Source organism: Palaemon carinicauda, chromosome 21, assembly GCF_036898095.1.
Source record: "Palaemon carinicauda isolate YSFRI2023 chromosome 21, ASM3689809v2, whole genome shotgun sequence".
NCBI lineage: Eukaryota > Metazoa > Arthropoda > Malacostraca > Decapoda > Palaemonidae > Palaemon > Palaemon carinicauda.
The window spans coordinates 8,650,028-8,669,206 of NC_090745.1; the positions used below are offsets into that span (position 1 = coordinate 8,650,028).

At 35.0% G+C, this 19,179-nt stretch overlaps 1 protein-coding gene across 1 annotated transcript; it reads left to right on the plus strand.

Annotated features, from left to right (window-relative positions):
* The first annotated feature begins 365 nt into the window (after positions 1-365).
* Positions 366-4,107, plus strand: LOC137615535 (uncharacterized). Its single transcript, XM_068345445.1, has 2 exons — positions 366-386; positions 2,473-4,107. Exons 1-2 carry the CDS (start codon positions 366-368, stop codon positions 4,105-4,107), a joined length of 1,656 nt encoding a protein of 551 aa, XP_068201546.1.
* The last annotated feature ends 15,072 nt before the right edge of the window (positions 4,108-19,179 follow it).

Genomic DNA, 19,179 nt, shown 5'->3' on the forward strand with positions numbered 1-19,179 from the left:
TCTATTCAATTTCTTCTTTTCTATTTAAGAAATACCTTTCCATAATAACATTTTTCATAATCACATAATCGTCTTGTTTACTTTGAGTTAACCATACTTCATTAAACTGGTATCATTTTAATTCTCTTTGGTTTACTTATTTCCTTGTTTTTGTTTCCTTCCTGGGCCATTTTCCCTGTTGGAGCCCTTGAGCTTATAGCATCTTGTTTTTCCAACTAGGGTTGTAGCTTAGCTAGTAATTATAATAATTAGTAAAGCACTTTGAGAGTGCAGACCTCCGCTACGGCCACCTCTTTCTCGAAACCAGGTTGGCTTTCCCATAATCAATTCAGACCGTAGGCGTATTTGAAGTCTGTGTAACAACCATGAGCGAACTAAGAGTTAAGGTTAGGGTTAATTTGGTCGACCTTTTGCTCGACCTTGACCTTGCTCTTTGACCTAGGACTTCCAAATTTTATCAGTTCGACGTCTCAACATAACAATCTATCCCTGAAAATTTCACTATTCTATGAGTAAACTTGTGGCCAGGAAGTTGTTCACAAACAAACAAACAGACGAACAGGGACGAAAACATATCCTCCTTCCAACTTCGTTGGGGAGGGTAATAATAATAATAATAATAATAATAATAATAATAATAATAATAATAATAATAATAATAATAATAATAACAACGTCTATCAGGTTAACTTTTTCCAACCTTTTATGTGAATAAAATTTCCCAAAGCCGATAATTCTTCGAAAAACGTTACGCGAGAAGTGTTCCGATTCCTATGGATCTGCAAACGTTCTGGGGATGTTAAATCAAATCTCGGGAACATTTTCCAACTCCATCGTTTTCTTATATACTTTTCTTTGCTATTTTCGCTCTTGAGATTTTCTTCGATGCCACGTGACGGAACCCTAAATAGAATGATTTATAAGAAACATTGTAATTACTTCATTTTAAATAGAATGAGATGGGAACTTAGTGGAACGTAGACCTCCGCCGCGTCAGCTTATTTCACGAACTTTTGCTCGACCTTGACCATGATCTTTAACCTTAACATGGATTAATTGGCGTCGATTTCCTTACACACAAATATGAACCAAGTTTGAAGTGTCTCTGACAACAATGTCCAAACTTATAACCGTGACCTTGACCTTGACCTTCCAAAATATAATAATTTCCAGCCTTTAACATAGCAGTTAATCCTTACAAGTTTCATTACTCTATGGTTAAAATTGGAGCCAGGGAGCTGTTCACAAACAAACACACACACAAACAGGGGAGAAAGCATAACTTCCAACTTCGTTGGCAGAGGATATTATTTATGACTAACACTATCCTTTCAGGCAGTGGCGGATTAACCATAAGGCAAACTAGGCACATGCCTTAGGGCCACAAAAAAATCCAGGCCATTTCTGGTAGTCCAAAAACATTTTGATTATGACTAAGAGAAAAATGTTACCTGTCAGTTATCGGTAATTAGCCATGTTGTGAAAGGTCTGAAGTTGTTTACTATGTTTTAAGTGCTTTGGCAGTAAAACAATAAAATTCTTAAGTTTCGTAATCATCAGAACAACAGATATTTCTTTTGAGGTTGTTTACATATTCTACATGTATGTCCTTGTCCGTGTGTACTGTTGGTGCCAGAAACTCATAGAGAACCTGAACGGTTATGGCCCATCATGAAAGACTCAGAGTGCTGACAGGTTTATTTCTGCTCAAATAGTTAATTTTTGCTTCGAGTTTTTTGTTCGACACATGTTTTTGCCAAACGATTCATCGAAATTTTTTGCTCATATTTTTGTTGTAGTAGTGTTCCTCATTGTTCTATTAATATTTTCTCAATTTTCTCACGTTATGTTCCATCATATGTAAATCAGTGAAAAGTTTCTTTCTACCTAGATCTGATAATATAACAGAGAATTTACGTGAAGTATGCATCAGCATGGGCACTGACCATTTTCGAAATTTGGCAAATGATTATCCAAAAACAAAACGAGAATATTCTGGAGTGAACCGCTTCCTTAATCCTAGTGCCTTCACACGAGTTTTACCAAATGGAGAGGTAGTCAGTCGTGGATGGCTTGTTTATTCTCCAGCCAAGACTTGTGTTTTCTGTTTCCCATGCATTTTGTTCTCATCAGATAGAAGTATAAAGCTATGTACCTCTGGTGATAATGACTGGAAGAATATAACTCAGAATTTGAAATCTCATGAAACAAGCACCAAACATATTGACTCAGTTCTGACTTGCTCATTGCTCTGCTGCTGCTCGTCGAATTGATGCTGAGTTGCACAAAAATATGATTGAGCAGCATAAATACTGGAAAAATGTGCTTACACGTTGTGTTGCAACAATTGCCTTTCTTTGTGAGAGAAGCCTACCACTTCGGGGCAGTAATGAAATTATTGGGTCTGGTAACAATGGCAATTATTTGGGAGTATTGGAGTTGATTAGTCAATTTGATCCTTTTCTATCTCAGCATATTCGTCAATATGCCAACCGCGGACGTGGTCATTCATCTTACCTCTCAAAAACAATTTTTGAAGGACTTGTCATGCTGATGGGACATAAAGTGCTTGATGTTATCAAACAGGATATTTTGAAGTCGAGGTACTTCTCTATTTCAGTAGACTTTACACCAGATATTACTCATACTGACCAGCTGACAATCATTATTCGTCATGTCAATATGACAAATTATGAACCAGTGGAGCGTTTTCTCACATTCATCCCAATTTCCAGTCACACAGGTCAGAATCTTGCTGATACTCTACTTCAGTACTTATCAGAGCAGAACATTGATTTCACTCATTGCCGTGGACAGACATATGACAATGCTAGTAATATGTCCGGTAAATACATTGGTATGCAGCAAATCCTGAAAAACAAGAACAGTTTGGTGGATTATATTCCATGTGCAGGCCACTCACTAAATCTTGTTGGTCAATCTGCGGTGGATTGCTGTGTTGAAGCTGTTTCATACTTTGGGTTTTTGCAGCGTTTGTACACATTCTTTGTAGCATCTACACGTCGATGGAGGATTTTGCTAATCCACATAGAACAGAAACCTCATTGTCTTATTCCTAAACACCTATCAGATACCCGATGGTCTGCTAGGGCTGATGCCACTGAGGCTGTATTCCAAGGATATCAGCAGTTCCACAGTGCTCTTGAGGAAATTGCAGCTGATGACAGTCAGAATAGGGATACTCGAAATCAGGCAAACGCTTTGGCAAAGCATATGGATACCATAGAAGTATCCTTCATATGTGAACTTTGGAATGACATTCTGCAGCGCTTCAACCAATGCAGCAAGTTGCTGCAAAGAGCTACCATTGAACTAACAACTGCTATTGGTCTTTTGAAAAGTCTGGCTCAATTCCTAAGTGATTGCAGAGAGAAATTTGACATTTATGATCAGAAAGCTTCTGACCGTTGTGGAAACAGCTCTTATAAGTATGAAAGTGCAACATGCCAAATACCTAAACGCAAGAAGCATGTTAGTGAAGGGAGTGCTGCAGATGCTATGGAAAGTATGACAGGAAAACAGAAATTTAAAGTTAACACTTTTAATGTCATCATCGATCAACTGAACAGTGCTTTGAAAAAACGCATTGAAGCATATTTAACCATGCAGCAGCGGTTTGGTGTTCTGACTGAGTTTGAATCAATGTCTGATGATGATATTGTGGCTGCAATTGAAAGACTTGTTGGTGTGTATGCAAGTGATCTTTCCTCTGACTTCTATTCAGAATTCTGTCAGTTTATCTGTTGGTATAAGGAACAGACAAAGAAGAAATGTAGCAAAGAAGCGTCAACAGGTATTGCTCAACATATGTTCAAATTAATGCACAAAACTGGAATTTCAACTGCATTTCCAAACACTGAAGTGGCTTTGCGAATTTACTTGTCCCTGATGGCTACTAATTGCTCTGGTGAACGGCCATTTTCCCAGCTTACTCGAATTAAGGATGTAAAGCGATCCACTATGAGTCAGCACCGCCTTGGTGTGTTGGCACTTCTGTGCATTGAAAAAGATATGCTATGCGAAACTGACTTCAGTTCTATGATTGATGAGTTTGCTACTGTCAAAGCAAGAAAAGTGAAAATTTAATGTATACAAAAACACATGTATGTAGTAGTACCTTACATTAACATATGTAAAATTGATAAGGTTTTGTTTAGAAATAAATGTTTACCAATGGATATTAGTTATTATTGTACAATAATATAAATTTTATCATTAGTTCAGGCCATATTTTAAAAAATCTTGAAATTTGCATTAGGGCCACAAGAGCCTTAATCCGCCACTGCTTTCAGGCTATCTCAGTACATTTACTCCATATCATTTACATATAATCCTGTGCTCAATTAATGTTATGCCTACCATCCTTTATTTATGTTTACAAACACGCTCACGCGCAAACCCCACAAACACACTCGCATGTAGTTGATACCATTAACCTACACTTACTGTATATTTTTTAAATATTGGTACGTATGACTCAATTTTTGGTAAGTACGGAACGTTGTGATATATATATATATATATATATATATATATATATATATATATATATATATATATATATATATATATATATATATATATATATATACAGTATATATATATATATATATATATATATATATATATATATATATATATATATATATATGTGTGTGTGTGTGTGTGTGTGTGTGTGTGTGTGTGTGTGTGTGTTTAAGCATTGAGGAGCTGCATGAATTTGTCTACCAATAAGTGCATTCTTCACCTGTTGTAAATGATTGGATTTGAACTTATATTTTCCAAGAAATTTTACTCACGGAATCTTAGATTAAAAGGGGGGTTTCACTGTTAAATATTCATTCTGTATATCTTGATAAAATCAGTCTATATTCAATTCCTTGACATTTACTTGTCGTAACCCCGAATAGGTTATTTTCTTTAAAAAAGGAAAAAAAAATAGGATGTTATTTTATGATTTTAGTAGATCGTTATGTACATAACCAAATGTAGTGTCACTTGTTGTTTGGGATGAATTAAACGATGAATAATGTATTATATTGGGACGAAAAAGGCGTCACAGTAATGTTGAGAAGAAATTAAGGCTCTGCATTAGGTATGACGTATTTTTTTTTTAATTATCAATACTATGCATATAGTTACTGCTTAAACTAACTGAAAATTAAGACTGAGAGAGAGAGAGAGAGAGAGAGAGAGAGAGAGAGAGAGAGAGAGAGAGAGAGAGAGAGAGAGAGAGAGAGAGAAATCACCAGCTTGCTAAGAGTCGAATGTAATTCCTTGTCAATCTATCCATCAAAGGTGAAATGATGAAAGACGCTGAGATATCATTAGCAGATGTTTGAACCGTAGGGCAAAGCCATATCCATTTAGAATGGTTGTCTGGTCAGAAGTGATTATCAGATGTGACAAAAGATGGCAGCACATCCCTTTCATTAGATATCGAATCCTTTTGTTGCTTGAATCCTATTGTATGGGATCCTAAGCTTCGCCCTATATATCTGTTCAATGGTTGCCGTAAGAGATGACAGCGGGGGATATCGTATGCCAACTTTTTCGATCAAATTCTGGACCAGTTTCTGTAGACTTTAGTCTGTTTAAAATTGTTAAAGGATGCTCACGACTCTTAAATACAAGGGGCAGTGACAATGCCCTAGCAGGACAATACCCTAGAGACTGACCATATATAGATATGATCAGCGCCCAACCTCCTCTCCATCCAAGCTAGGACCAGGGAGAACCAGGAAATGGCTGCTAATGACTCAGAAGGTAGATTTACAGGCTTCCCAAATCCCCCTCCATCATTAGCTCACAAGGATTGTGAGATTGCAGGAACTACAAGAAAGTCTGTATATATATATATATATATATATATATATATATATATATATATATATATATATATATGTGTGTGTGTGTGTGTGTGTGTGTGTGTGTGTGTGTGTGTTTGGATGATGTGTGTTCTAACATCTCACGTCAACACTAGATCTCCGGAGGAAGAAAACGAAAATCTTTTATGTTGTTCCTTTATATTTATTCCCCTGACTACAGTTTCTGCCATTGACCTATGGCTTTCATCAGAGCTGCATTGAACAGTAGAAATACACTTCAATTCAAATGCAAGATCCAATTCAGAAATTTACAAAGAACAAAGAAATTATTTGATAAACAACTTAAAGACGAAAACAAGAAAACAATTTTCCTTGGAAGTTCCACAAGATAACAAATTTCCTTGGAAGTTCCACAAGATAACAACATTAGCCAGACCCGTTCCAGACAAAAGAAGTCTCTCCTCCTCCAGGGCCTCCATCGGATGTCCAACTCGGTTCACGCTGGAAGGCTTTTTCATTATCCTCTGAAAACAAAGTATTGGAAACTTCGATGGCCCTCCATTCGGTGTAACCTCTTGGAGTGGCTCTTTCTTTCCATGGTCGTTTGCTGGTTTTTTTCCGGTGATGCTGTTGCCTCGTTATGGTTCCATTTTCGAAGCAGCTTTGCATCTTTTTGGGAGAGTCTATACGCTGGATTTCCAGTTCCTGGATCCCTTTTGGGGTGGCATTATTAGGTAACCTACAACAACAAAAAACAACAAATGCAGCCGTTTCTAGTCCACTGCAGGACAAAGGCCTCAGACATGTCCTTATTCATGTCTGGGGTTTGGCTAGTTTTCATTACCACGTTGGCCTTTGCGGAATGGTGATGGTGGGAGACTTTAGATTGATCGCTCACATTAAACCAACCTATTTAAGTACAGCTTTGGTGATCATGATACACAAATCGGTTCCGGACATTATGGTATCCACCCTCAGAAAGGGATGTAACCTACTTTTATTCATAAATGCAAAATTTTTTAAGAAAACGGACAAAGTAAATTTTGACCATAACTGAGAATGACTATTACTGTACAGACATATACATTGTGAACTTGATAAGGAGGATTTGTCTTACTAAATCTCAATCGTCCCTAAAGTTATACCAAATTGAAAAGCTCTGATAGAACTGATTAAACTATATAACTCGGTGCAATTCATATGCTGTGTATATTGTAGTTCCCTCATCACCTTAGATACCTTAGGTCCTGTAATATTTTCTTTTGCGAAAGTAAATTGTGTGGAGAGACTGTCATCTGATTTTAATGCTGTCAATCAATATAATTTATTTTTGAAATTTATGTCACTAATATTGTTTGGCTGTCATGTTTTGAACATTTATAACGGAAGAGCATTTAACGACGTTGGAAAAAACTGTTAATGAATGAGAGATAAATCAAACTTGACCCATCTTATACCTTTAATTTAGAGTTTTTGTTCCCTTACTTATCGGTAGATGGCAAATTTTCTGTCTGATACTACGATTTGCAAAACCTCCTAATATTTTATTTTTTATATAATTGAAACGCCGACGGTTTTTTTGTCGGCTCGTGTACACTAGTTTTAAATAACTGTATACAAGGTACAGTACTTTGATGTCTTTTATGTGGCACTTAGGAAATTATTAAATGTTGTTTATATTCGTAGCTCAAACCTAAGAGGGGAGATAGCTGTGACGTCATTCGTCAGACATGGCTTGCTTTGATTTGCATCCATTAACTTTTCTTTTCTTTGTCATGGCATCGGTTTGGCAAAGAATTACTTTAAACACTTCGATTTAGATCTCTTCGGCTATTTCAAATATGATCAAATTAATGAAATTATTATTTTTATTATTATTTATTATTATTATTATTATTATTGTAGTTATTGTTATGTAAAGGAAAGCTTATACCATCTCATCTCCGCAATATAATACAGAACAAGTGTCTTAATTTATACATGGGTATGTATATGTATATATATATATATATATATATATATATATATATATATATATATATATATATATATATATGTATATATGTATATATATATGTATATGTATGTATGTATGTATGTATGTATGTCTATATATATATATATATATATATATATATATATATATATATATATATATATATATATATATATTTTATAAATAAAATCAAATCACAGACCTCTCCCCGTCCCTAGGGTTTTGGTGAGGAAGTAGTGATACTCTGGTGAGGTGGGGTTGTCTGTGCATGTGTATATGTATCTAAATATATAGCTGTCATTTATATGGGTCTCGTACTATACTGAGGAAATCTATCTAAAAAAGACACCCTGAAATTAACCTTTGCATTAACGAAAGGTCAATTTCTCATTACCATTCATAAAGAAAAATTCTTTTATCATCACTGACACATGAGTAATGAAAAACCAGATTATGTGCCATAAGTCTTATTCACATTAAACGATGTGTAAATAAAGTTATTGACAATTCCAATTCCGGGTCACGTGGCCATTGTTAACAGGACTTCGTCACTAAACCTTCATATAATTCTGTTTTATGTCGTTAGGAAGACTATTTGGAGATCGGCATTGTCAATTACCTATTGTCAGAAGTTATTGGTATTCTATAATGGTGATATCCCCTCAGGCATCTATGACTTTTCCAGTTGAAGTATGATAAAGGAATTTTTTTATTCCTGCAGTTTTTAAAAATTAGAATAGATTTTCTGTACCGGAAGACGCGTGTTTCCCCCCAAGTTAGAAGGATAATAGAAAGTTCTATAATTGAAAAATCCTTTTCTTACAAGAGTCATTATATTTAATATTTCTGGAATACCTTTTGTAGTCGCCAGGATTTCTTCGACTCTTCCATTTGAAAGAAAATCTGAACGACTCCTTTTTGATAATCATTTATTTTATAGAAATTGCTTAGATGATAATGGGGAATAGCCGAATAAAATTTTCTAGGTTATACGATTATATTGAATTATAAGTTATTTAGTGTTGTTGCTGTTCGTGAAATATTTTTATTTTGTTTATTATTCTCTTGCAGTTTATTTATTTCCTTGTTTCCTTTCCTCACTGGGCTATTTTTCCTTGTTGGATCCCTTGGGCATATAGCATGTTGCTTTTCCAACTAGGGTTATAGTCTAGCTTGTAATAATAATAATAATAATAATAATAATAATAATAATAATAATGCTCTTTTTTTATTTTATTCCCATCATTAAGCTAATGTTCTAAGACGTTAGTTAATGCTCCAAGTTTCTGGTGCATAAGTTAATGCTGGTAGGACCGTCTCATTGAATACTTTTCTTTTTAAAGAAAGTGTCATTTTACATTTCGTAATCTCATTTAGTTTACCATAAGCTCTCCATCCCATGCTTAGCCTTCTTTTAATTTCGGTCCCATGTCCTGTGGAAATACTGTACTGTCTGTCCTAAGTAAGTATATTCATTAACGATCTGAAGAGGTTCGTTCGGCAATAACTTTGAAATGTTGTCTCTCATTTTCATTGAACATCGTGTTAGATTTACTCTATTAATGAGCAGTGTCATTAATATCAATTCCTACATTTTCCCGATCTAAGTTCTTGAAACTTTTAGGCGTGTTATGAATAATTTATACACATGTAGTATATATATATATATATATATATATATATATATATATATATATATATATATATATATATATATATATATATATATATATATATATTACTAGCTAAGCTAAAACCCTAGTTGGAAAAGCAAGATGCTATAAGTCCAAGGGCTCCAATAGGGAAAAATAGCCCAGTGAGGAAAGGAAATAAGGAAATGAATAAATGATGAGAACAAGTTAACAATAAATCATTCTAAAACCGTAACAACGTCAAAACAGATATGTCCTATATAAACTATAAAAAGACTCATGTCAGTCTGGTCAACATGAAAACATTTGCTCCAACTTTGAACTTTTGAAGTTCTACTGATTCAACTACCCGATTAGGAAGATCATTCCACAGCTTGGTAACAGGTGGAATAAAACTTCTAGAATACTGTGTAGTATTGAGTCTCATGATGTAGAAGGCCTTGCTGTTAGAATTAACTGCCTGCCCAGTATTACGAACAGGATAGAATTGTCCAGGGAGATCTGAATGTAAAGGATGGTCAGAGTTATGAAAAATCTTATGGAACACGCATAATGAACTAATTGAACGACGGTGCCAAAGATTAATATCTAGATCAGGAATAAGTATATATATATATATATATATATATATATATATATATATATATATATATATATATATATATATATATGATCGTATGTGTCTATTTATGAATATATATATAAATATATTTGTATTGTTGGTGTGTAAGTACGTGTAGTCCATAATAGTGGGAGCAAAATTAATTGTGCTGTAAATAAATTAGAGGTCAGAAGGTGAATAAGAACCTATGTAAAGCTAAAATATTGTTGTATAAGGAAGACGATGCCTAGAGAAAGGTTAATTGGAAATGGATCTCGGAATAAAAGATTCAAATAGAGATGATGTCAGACGAGAATTCAGAATTACATAAGACGGAAAAGGGTTAGTATGAGGTTGAGAAGGCCTGCGGAGGTTACAGTTGATGAGGGTGTTAGGGTGAGGTTTTAGGAAAGCCAATTTGGAGGTTGAAGAAAGGAAACTCACCAGTGGTTAGTGGGATTACTAGAAAGGCGTTGAGCTATGGTGGTCATTATTTAATCAAGTAGCTAACCAGCATTTATAGGGTATGTCTAGATGAGGAAATGTTCCATAAAAATGGTTGAGGGGAATAACTTTTCTCTAATATTGAGGTAAAATTGATAAAAGCAACTAAATATTTTTTGATAGAACTGAATGGATAAACAGGTTTAAAATAAGTATAAATTATATGGAGAGTAAAGTATATATAGTAATGGCTTGGTAAATCTCCAAGAACTAAGTTTCGAAGACAAAACCTGAATTTATTGTTTTTTCTTGTTATTTCCAAACTCTCCACCAATCAGGATATTGTTTTGAATCCGGCTTCAATTGGCTTACAGCAGCATTGATCTTTATTGCAGAAATAACAGAAAAAACTAAATTCTACTGGATAAGGTTTTTATATCAGGGCAATCTACTTAATGCCTTTCAACCTTACCTATGACAAGAATCATGATACTATTATTATTATTATTATTATTATTATTATTATTATTATTATTATTATTACTACTACTAGATATGTTACAACCCTAGTTTGAAAAGCATCATGCTCTAAGCCCGAGGTCTCCAACAGGGAAAATAGCCCAGTGAGAAAAGGAAATAAGTAAAGGTAGAATAGTGTGTCCGAGTATACCCTCAAGCAGGAGAACTCTAACCCAAGACAGTGGAAGACCATGTTACGGAGGCTATGGCACTACCCATGTTGACAAGATATGATGATATTTTACGGTGTTAAATGTGCCAGGATTTTGTGAAAGATTATAAAACTTACTGAGTCAAAACTTGCAACCGAGAAACATCAGGTTATGTGAACCAAATCTGTGGCGTTCCATTTCCAACTCTGCGAACAAATGATTTTGATGGAAAAATGAAGATACTTTTAATATTGGTTCTTTTTAAAGTAAAGGCATTCGTTCTTCAAATGTATTTTTAGTTTGTAGAAGATAATGCGTACAGTAGACGCAGTGCAGTTGGTAGAACGAAATGTTCGTTATGTACTGGGAGTGGTAGAATATTACAGAAGATCTTTGATGAATAAAAAAGTAGTCTTATATAAACTGGGATTACTCGAAAAGTAGAAAACTACCTCGTAAGCACTTATTTGGTATCAAAATGTCTGCAGAAAAATCATAGGGACAAAGTTTGACTTATGAGAGAAAAAGCCATAGTGGTAACTGAATTTCACTGACTTTATTTATAAGTGTACAATAATCACAACGTATTCGAGCTCACAGTTTATTCCCTCCCATAAACAAATGGGATACATACGCATACGAGTATTATTAAGGTTACACAGTTTTTTTTAGAGGGATGCACAGGTAGAGTAATTCGACTGCAATCCATTTCTTAATTTCTGAAACACAAAGATACAGAAGCTTCTCCATCAACATCATCGATTGTCTGGGGCCTCCTAACACCCTTCAATCAGACCAGCTTCTTTTGTTCGTCAGTAATAGTTTATGCTTTCTATGATTAATTTCCTATTTCAGTTTCAAAGCTGTTTTGGAATAAATGTGTATAATCGAAAGACCACTTTTTCTTCCAATAGAGCAAAGAAAAACCATATCAATAGCTGCCCTCTGTCCTTCAATATTAGAGGAAAATTGAATTTAATCATTTGTGACAGGGAGTGAAATCTGCTTTTGGGGAAAAACAGGAACGAGGTTTGCAGATTAAATCTGTTTTTTTTTTTTATTCTGTTCGTCAAATGATTTTGGAGAATGCAACGCAGTTTGTGAAGGGGAAAAGGTTTAGAGAAAACGTATCCATTTGTAATCCTCTTGGATTGAAATCTATTTTTTTTCTAATTAAGCAAACGAAAGGAGACTTTCTATGATAAATGCTCATTGATTTCAACATGATCAGAATACATGAAATACAAATGCTTTATAATTCTATTCACGCACTGGATTATATATATATATATATATATATATATATATATATATATATATATATATATATATATATATATATATATATATATATATATATAATTTGTGTGGGTGGGTGGGTGTAGAATCCCGCTTTTCTAACTAAGGTTGTAACTTATCTAATGATAATAGTGATGATAACAATAACAACAATAATAATGTCATTCATACATATTTTTACGTATATATACATATATTTACATTATATATACACATGTGTATAGATATGGATACATAATATTGGTCATAGGCACTAATTTAGTCCATCATGTCTACTAACACGTTCAAATCAATATTGGTCTTATGATTAATGAAGTTAACCTTCAGATGGGTGTAGTGAACGTGTACTCTTTAGACTCTCCAGGCAGGACCTTTGTTGTAAATTACCGCCTGGGACATATTTTGAAGGTTTACGTGAATTACAGAGGCAAGGTACAGTGACAATGGCCTTGCCTTGCAGGACAATGCCTTAAAGACTCACCATACATACACATGATCAGAGCCTCAGCTCCCTCTCCACCCAAGGTAGGATCAGCTAGGGCCAGGCAATTGCTGCAGATGACTCGGCAGATAAACTTATAGGTTTCCCCATACCCCCTATTCTTAACTCAAAAGGAGGGTGAGGTTGTAGACACTACAAGAAACTATCGAACTTGAGCGGGGCTCGAACCATTGTCCGGCAGATCACAAGACAGGGACGTTTCCAATTGGCCACCGTCAACTCGCTGATCCATTGTAGTGGCTGCAATGTAAATGTTCAACTTGCTGCAGAGGTTTAATAACATTGGGCGTAGTTGGCACTTGATTAAGTAACCACCAAGTAATGTCGGGCCATAAGCCTCTGAAATATGCATTTTTTCAGGGCAAGGTGCTAGTAACCTCACTCAATACCTTCTGGGCCAGCCCTAATACGATAAGGGATAAGGAGGATGGTGAAATTAAATGTATTAGTTATTAGGCGGTGTTTTTTCTGTATGTATAATATTTGCCAACCTAGGTATACATAGATAAATTGTATAACTAGAAAAGTACCCCGAGAGTGCAGACCTACGCTACGGCAGCTTCTTTCTCGAAACCAGCTTGCCTTTCCCAGGATCAATTTAGAGGGTAGGTGTCTTTGAAGTCTATGTGACAACCATGTGCGAACTTTGGGTTAAGGGGTTAGTGTTAATTCGGTCGAACATTTGCTCGACCATGACCTTGACTTTTGACCTGGGAGTTTCAAAATTAAATCAGTTCCATGTCCCAATCATAATAATTAATCCCTGAGAAAGTGTCACTACTCTACGGGTAAAGTTTTGGCCAGGATTTTTTTGCGAACAGACAAAAAGTGGTGAATACCTAACTTCCTCCCAACTTCGTTGGCGGGGTAATGAGTATTGGTATAGAAATAAATGCCGTTGTGCGTAGCTTCACGTGCAATCTGTAAGAAATAACTGTTGTCGTGTTCGTTCTATCGTTCTTGTCCATCTTCCAAAGTCTGCTTTTCATTTCTTTCGGGGATTGGAGTCAACATTAATTTCTGGTATCTTTGTAACAGTACAGTGGCGTCCTAGACGGCAGGGTATACCAACATAATTTTGTGGCTGTGTCGGGGGATGGGGGAGTGGCTGTGTGTGTGTGTGCGTGTGCTCGCGGTGGTAAGACTTGTTTAGAACTTATTCCTTATGCCTCTGAGGTTTGGAAGGTTGTCCATCGTTGTGACACAATAGTCCTGTAAGGGCAGGAAACTCGCAGCCATTGACAAAATCATCTTTTAGCTCTAGAATCAGTTCATGGCCTTTTAATTTTACCATGCAGGAAATAGCCCAATTGGCAGCTTGCGTTTCTCTCGGTCGTCACACAGGAGACTGAAATAATATATTTTTCTTTCCAAACTTAATCTTGTGAAAATAAGTCCATGGTGATGTTAAGAGTTACAAGATTAAAGAACACTTTTTTTTCGTTCTTTGTTATTTGGATGATTCACATTCCAAAGACTGGGCCTGACTAATTAGGCTGGTGAGGCTCCTCCTCTTAATAAACATTCCAAAGACCAGTCGGCGTTATGGTGTTTTTGAAAAACAGCAGACACAATGTGTGGTTATATGAGGTCGGTGTAAGATTTTTATTTTCATTTCCATGGTAACTAGTCTTTAATTTAGACGCGTTTCAGTAAATCTGTGTTTATGAGTTATGGAATGTCACAGGCGGCTTTCCATGTGTTTTCGCCTCGAAGTTTTCTCAACAGCAGATAGAGAAATGAGAAACATTCCTCTGGTTGTGATAGATATATTTTCCAAAATTACGAACTTTCTCAAAATGCTTGAGAGAGAGTTTTCACTTTCTCTTTTCAGTGAAATTGTCACGTTGAAGATTTCATTTACAGGATTCTCTCATTGTATTGCTGATAGGACATTTTATGATCTCGGAATTAAGAAATAAATAGAAATGTGTTGCTGAGGTGGGAATGAGACTTTGGACAAAAGTTGCACTTATGCCATTATCAATAATACTCGGTGGTCTTTTATTATTATTATTATTATTATTATTATTATTATTATTATTATTATTATTATTATTATTATTATTATACTCGGTGTCCTATTATTATTGTTGTTGTTGTTGTTATCATTATTATTATTATTATTGTTATTGTATTTTTTTATTATTATTAATATAATCTTTTCACTAAATTCAACAGGAAAAACCTCGCCAGTTATGCTATTTAGCCCTACAACTCTCGGCCGATCATACCTTAATAAAAATTTGTGTTGCATCAGCATTTACTTTTTAGAAAAATGCCGAAAGATCATTTGGAAGACGATAAGCTTCCTCAAAGTTAAAGGGATCCAAAATACGCCTCCGATTCTCAACAGAAGTCGCTCATCCAAATCAAAATCTGTCCCAAAACTTAATCACTTGTTTCCCTTCACCTGGCTCACCTTTGGTCAAATTTTGGGTAAGAATCTCCATGGAATTTTGTGCATGATCTTGCTTGTAATATGGGGTAGGCAAAATGAGGTAAACAAGACAGAAAGAAAATATAGTTAAAGAAGTTAACGGTGGTAAACAAGACAGAAAATAGCGTAGTTAAAGAAGTTAATGAAGTAAACAAGACAGAAAATAGAGTAGTTAAAGAAGTTAATGAAGTAAACAAGACAGAAAATAGAGTAGTTAAAGAAGTTAATGAAGTAAACAAGACAGAAAATAGAGTAGTTAAAGAAGTTAATGAAGTAAACAGGACAGAAATTAGAGTTGTTAAAGAAGTTAATGAAGTAAACAAGACAGCAAATAGAGGGGTAAAAGAAAGGTTCTTATGAGGTAAACAATACATAAAATATTGAAATTAAAAGAGTAAAATGAGTTAAACAAGACAGAAAATAGAATAGTAAAAGAAAGGTTCTTGGAAAAAGGTCCTTGCGTTAATTTAGAAGATAAAAAGAACCGTTACTATGAACATCTTCAGTTTTCTAAATGATGAGACGAAATTTTTTTGCCCCTGGCTAAACTTCTACCTCTTTCTCATACCATCAAAGTCTCAGATCTTTTTCCTTTTACTCTACATCTTCGATTCAAGAACTTCTTTTGAATGTTCATATCCTGGAAAAACTTGTATTTACTCCTTCGTGTATTTACTGCTCATTCGCAGTTTGTCTCTGAAAGCCATTCACTTTTTAGTCTTCCCTTTTTCCTTTAGACCTATTCCGGTCACCTAACAGGTCAAACTCAGAGAGGCATTTTAATCTTTAATGGAACTTTTTCTGTCTTGAAAGCTTTTTGGGTCTTTTTTCGCCTTTTTCAGACAGACGTTTCATTATTCTAATGGATCGAAGTTCAGTTAAGGTTTCCCTGTTGCTTTACTTTCCTCTTCGTTCTCAGAATTTTCTGTTCTTTTCTTCCGTGTCGTTTTGCTGTTGATTCTTTTGTTTTCTCTGTTATTGTCTACAACTTTGATAATTATTTGAAATTTTTTATCTTTCGTTATCTTTTATGCACTCCAGAATATTATATTATATCCAGCTTCCTGCTAGTCCTCTGTCGGTCAATTAAAGTTTAAATTGTTAATAAATTGATGAAGAAAAGCTCTGTCTTTATTAAAAATAAAAGATTTTTGCCAATAAACACAATCTTTGAATCATCCAGAGCCGAACTATAGTCAATTCTTTTTAGTGAGGCAAATTTACACCGACTCGCAGGGGTGCCCTTCTAGCTAGGAAAAGTTTCATGATGGCTGATTGGTTGGACAAGATAATTCTAACCAATCCGAGCTAAAAGGGCACCGCAGCGAGTCAGTGCAATTGCGCCTCATTAAAAAAAATTAGTATAGTATTTATTAAAGTCTATGATCTCCTTTGGTCATTGATTCCCATCATATACAGTTGGATTCCGGAATTCCTGTCACACTTCGCTCTGAGGAAATGCACCTTCTCACACCCTTACTACATGGCAAATAACCAAGCAGATACTGTAGGGATAAATGACAGAGGTGTTGGGTTGGGCAACGCACAGGAACTCTTCTTGCAGTTATGGTGTGACATGGTGCACTTCCTCAGAGTGAGATGTGCCAGGAATTCCTGCGTCCAACTGTACATTCCATAGGAATCAGATCTTTTCGTATCTATTTTAAGTAAACTTCAATAAATGTCTCTTTTCGACATCAAAGTTCTCTGTTGAGGTGACTATGGGCTGATTTAAATCAGTCCAACAAATGAATGATTAATTGCTCGTATCTGTTCTTTATTATTATTATTATTATTATTATTATTATTATTATTATTATTATTATTATTATTATTATTATTATTATTATTATTATTATTAGACATCAGGTCGAGAACACTAGATTGCTATATTAAACTGAACTGGCTCCAAGGACGAAACTCATTCTGAATCTTTTTCTAGTTTTGATAGAAATGATATTGATATTAATTATGATGAATGATCCTCTACCTGAGATCGATCTTGGAAAAGGGAGAGCAGCCTATGCCTGGTTCCAGAATCTCTCTCTCTCTCTCTCTCTCTCTCTCTCTCTCTCTAACACACACAATGAATTATGTATATATTTGTTAGTCGACTTGATGGGTCGTGGTTGCCTGGTGGTAGCGTCCTTACCTGATAATTGCCAGACTGGGGTTAGAGTCCCGCTCAAACTCTAAAGTTCCTTTGGTCGCTGTAACCTCACCATTCTTGTGAGCTAAGGATGGGGGTTTTGGGGGAGCCCTATAGTCTACCTGTTGAGTCATCAGCAGCCATTGCTTGGCCCTCCTTTAGTCCTAGTTTGGGTGGAGAGTGGGCTTGGGTGCTTACTGTATTTAACATGGTCCCTTGCTTCTGCCATTCATGAGCAGCCTTTAAACGAGTGAATTTGCCCCGACTGGAGTCCTCCACTCTAAACTGGAAGATACATAGAAGAAAACAACAGAGTTGTTAAATGAAGTGATTGAAGTAAATTTTTAATATTTTCCTAAAATCAAATTAATTAGGAACTTAATTATAGATCTAATTGGCAATTATCTTGTAATAGAAAATAATTTTTTTTAGATTAATGAACAATCCCTCGTTGTAATTTAATATCAGCCTTTCATTAAGTCCATTATGAACGTAAAATTGAATTATAGTCCTCTTTATTGATGGAATAAGGTAAAGGACACCTGGCTGATCCTAAAAAAAGACCCATTGGATTTACGTTAATCCTGCGAATATGCAAAAATAAATTTTAGGTAGATAAGGAAATATTTTCTTTTTCCTTAGTAGATTTGTCCTGCATTTTCTTGTTATAGGTTTAATGAGATAAGACAATATCAGTGTTACACACACACACACACACACACACACACACACACACACACACACACACACACACACAAACAAACAAATTGATATATAGATTCACAGTACCTTTCATCTCCCTTATATAATAAAGAACAGGTGTCTGGCTGTATATGTATAAAGATATTTCTTTCCGGTCATGCTGAGTGACATTGCCAGACATAGAACTACTCAGTATCTCCCCCGTCCCTCGGGTAGGGGGAGAGAGAATAGTCATACCATGATGAGAGGTGGTACCTCGAGAGGTACACTCGGAAACCACAACTGCCATGTTATAGTTAGGAAAGGGGAAGGGGGTAGGAAGGGTTGAATTTGTGCACGTGGGAATGTGTGCTTATCTAAATATTTAATCGTCTATTTTGACGAGTCTCGTTACAATAGTATAGTATTACTGGAAGTTTCCGTTAGCTCACATGCTTCACTTGACTCAATGTGTCAGCAAGTTATATTTCCGTCTGTGTTTCCTTATGGGTCTGCCCTGTCTACTTCTTTCTCCCATCTTATCCATATCTTGGTTAGTTAGAATAGTAGTGGCTCGTGAGTTTCATGAGGCCTTTATGTTAGTAAGAGGAGTAATGTGGACCTTCAAATTCGTACCAGTCAGCCGGTAAATACCTGATTTAGTATTTATTTGTAACGGGATAAAATATCATGTTACGAAACAAATGATAAAAGTATGAGGGGCCTTCACATTTGAAGAGTTCTTAAATGGATAAAGAAATATATGCTGAAGATTACATAGGCTAATCAAATTAATTAGGATTTCAAAAACCTTAAATAAATGTATTATTATTATTATTATTATTATTATTATTATTATTATTATTATTATTATTATTATTATTACATCACTTTA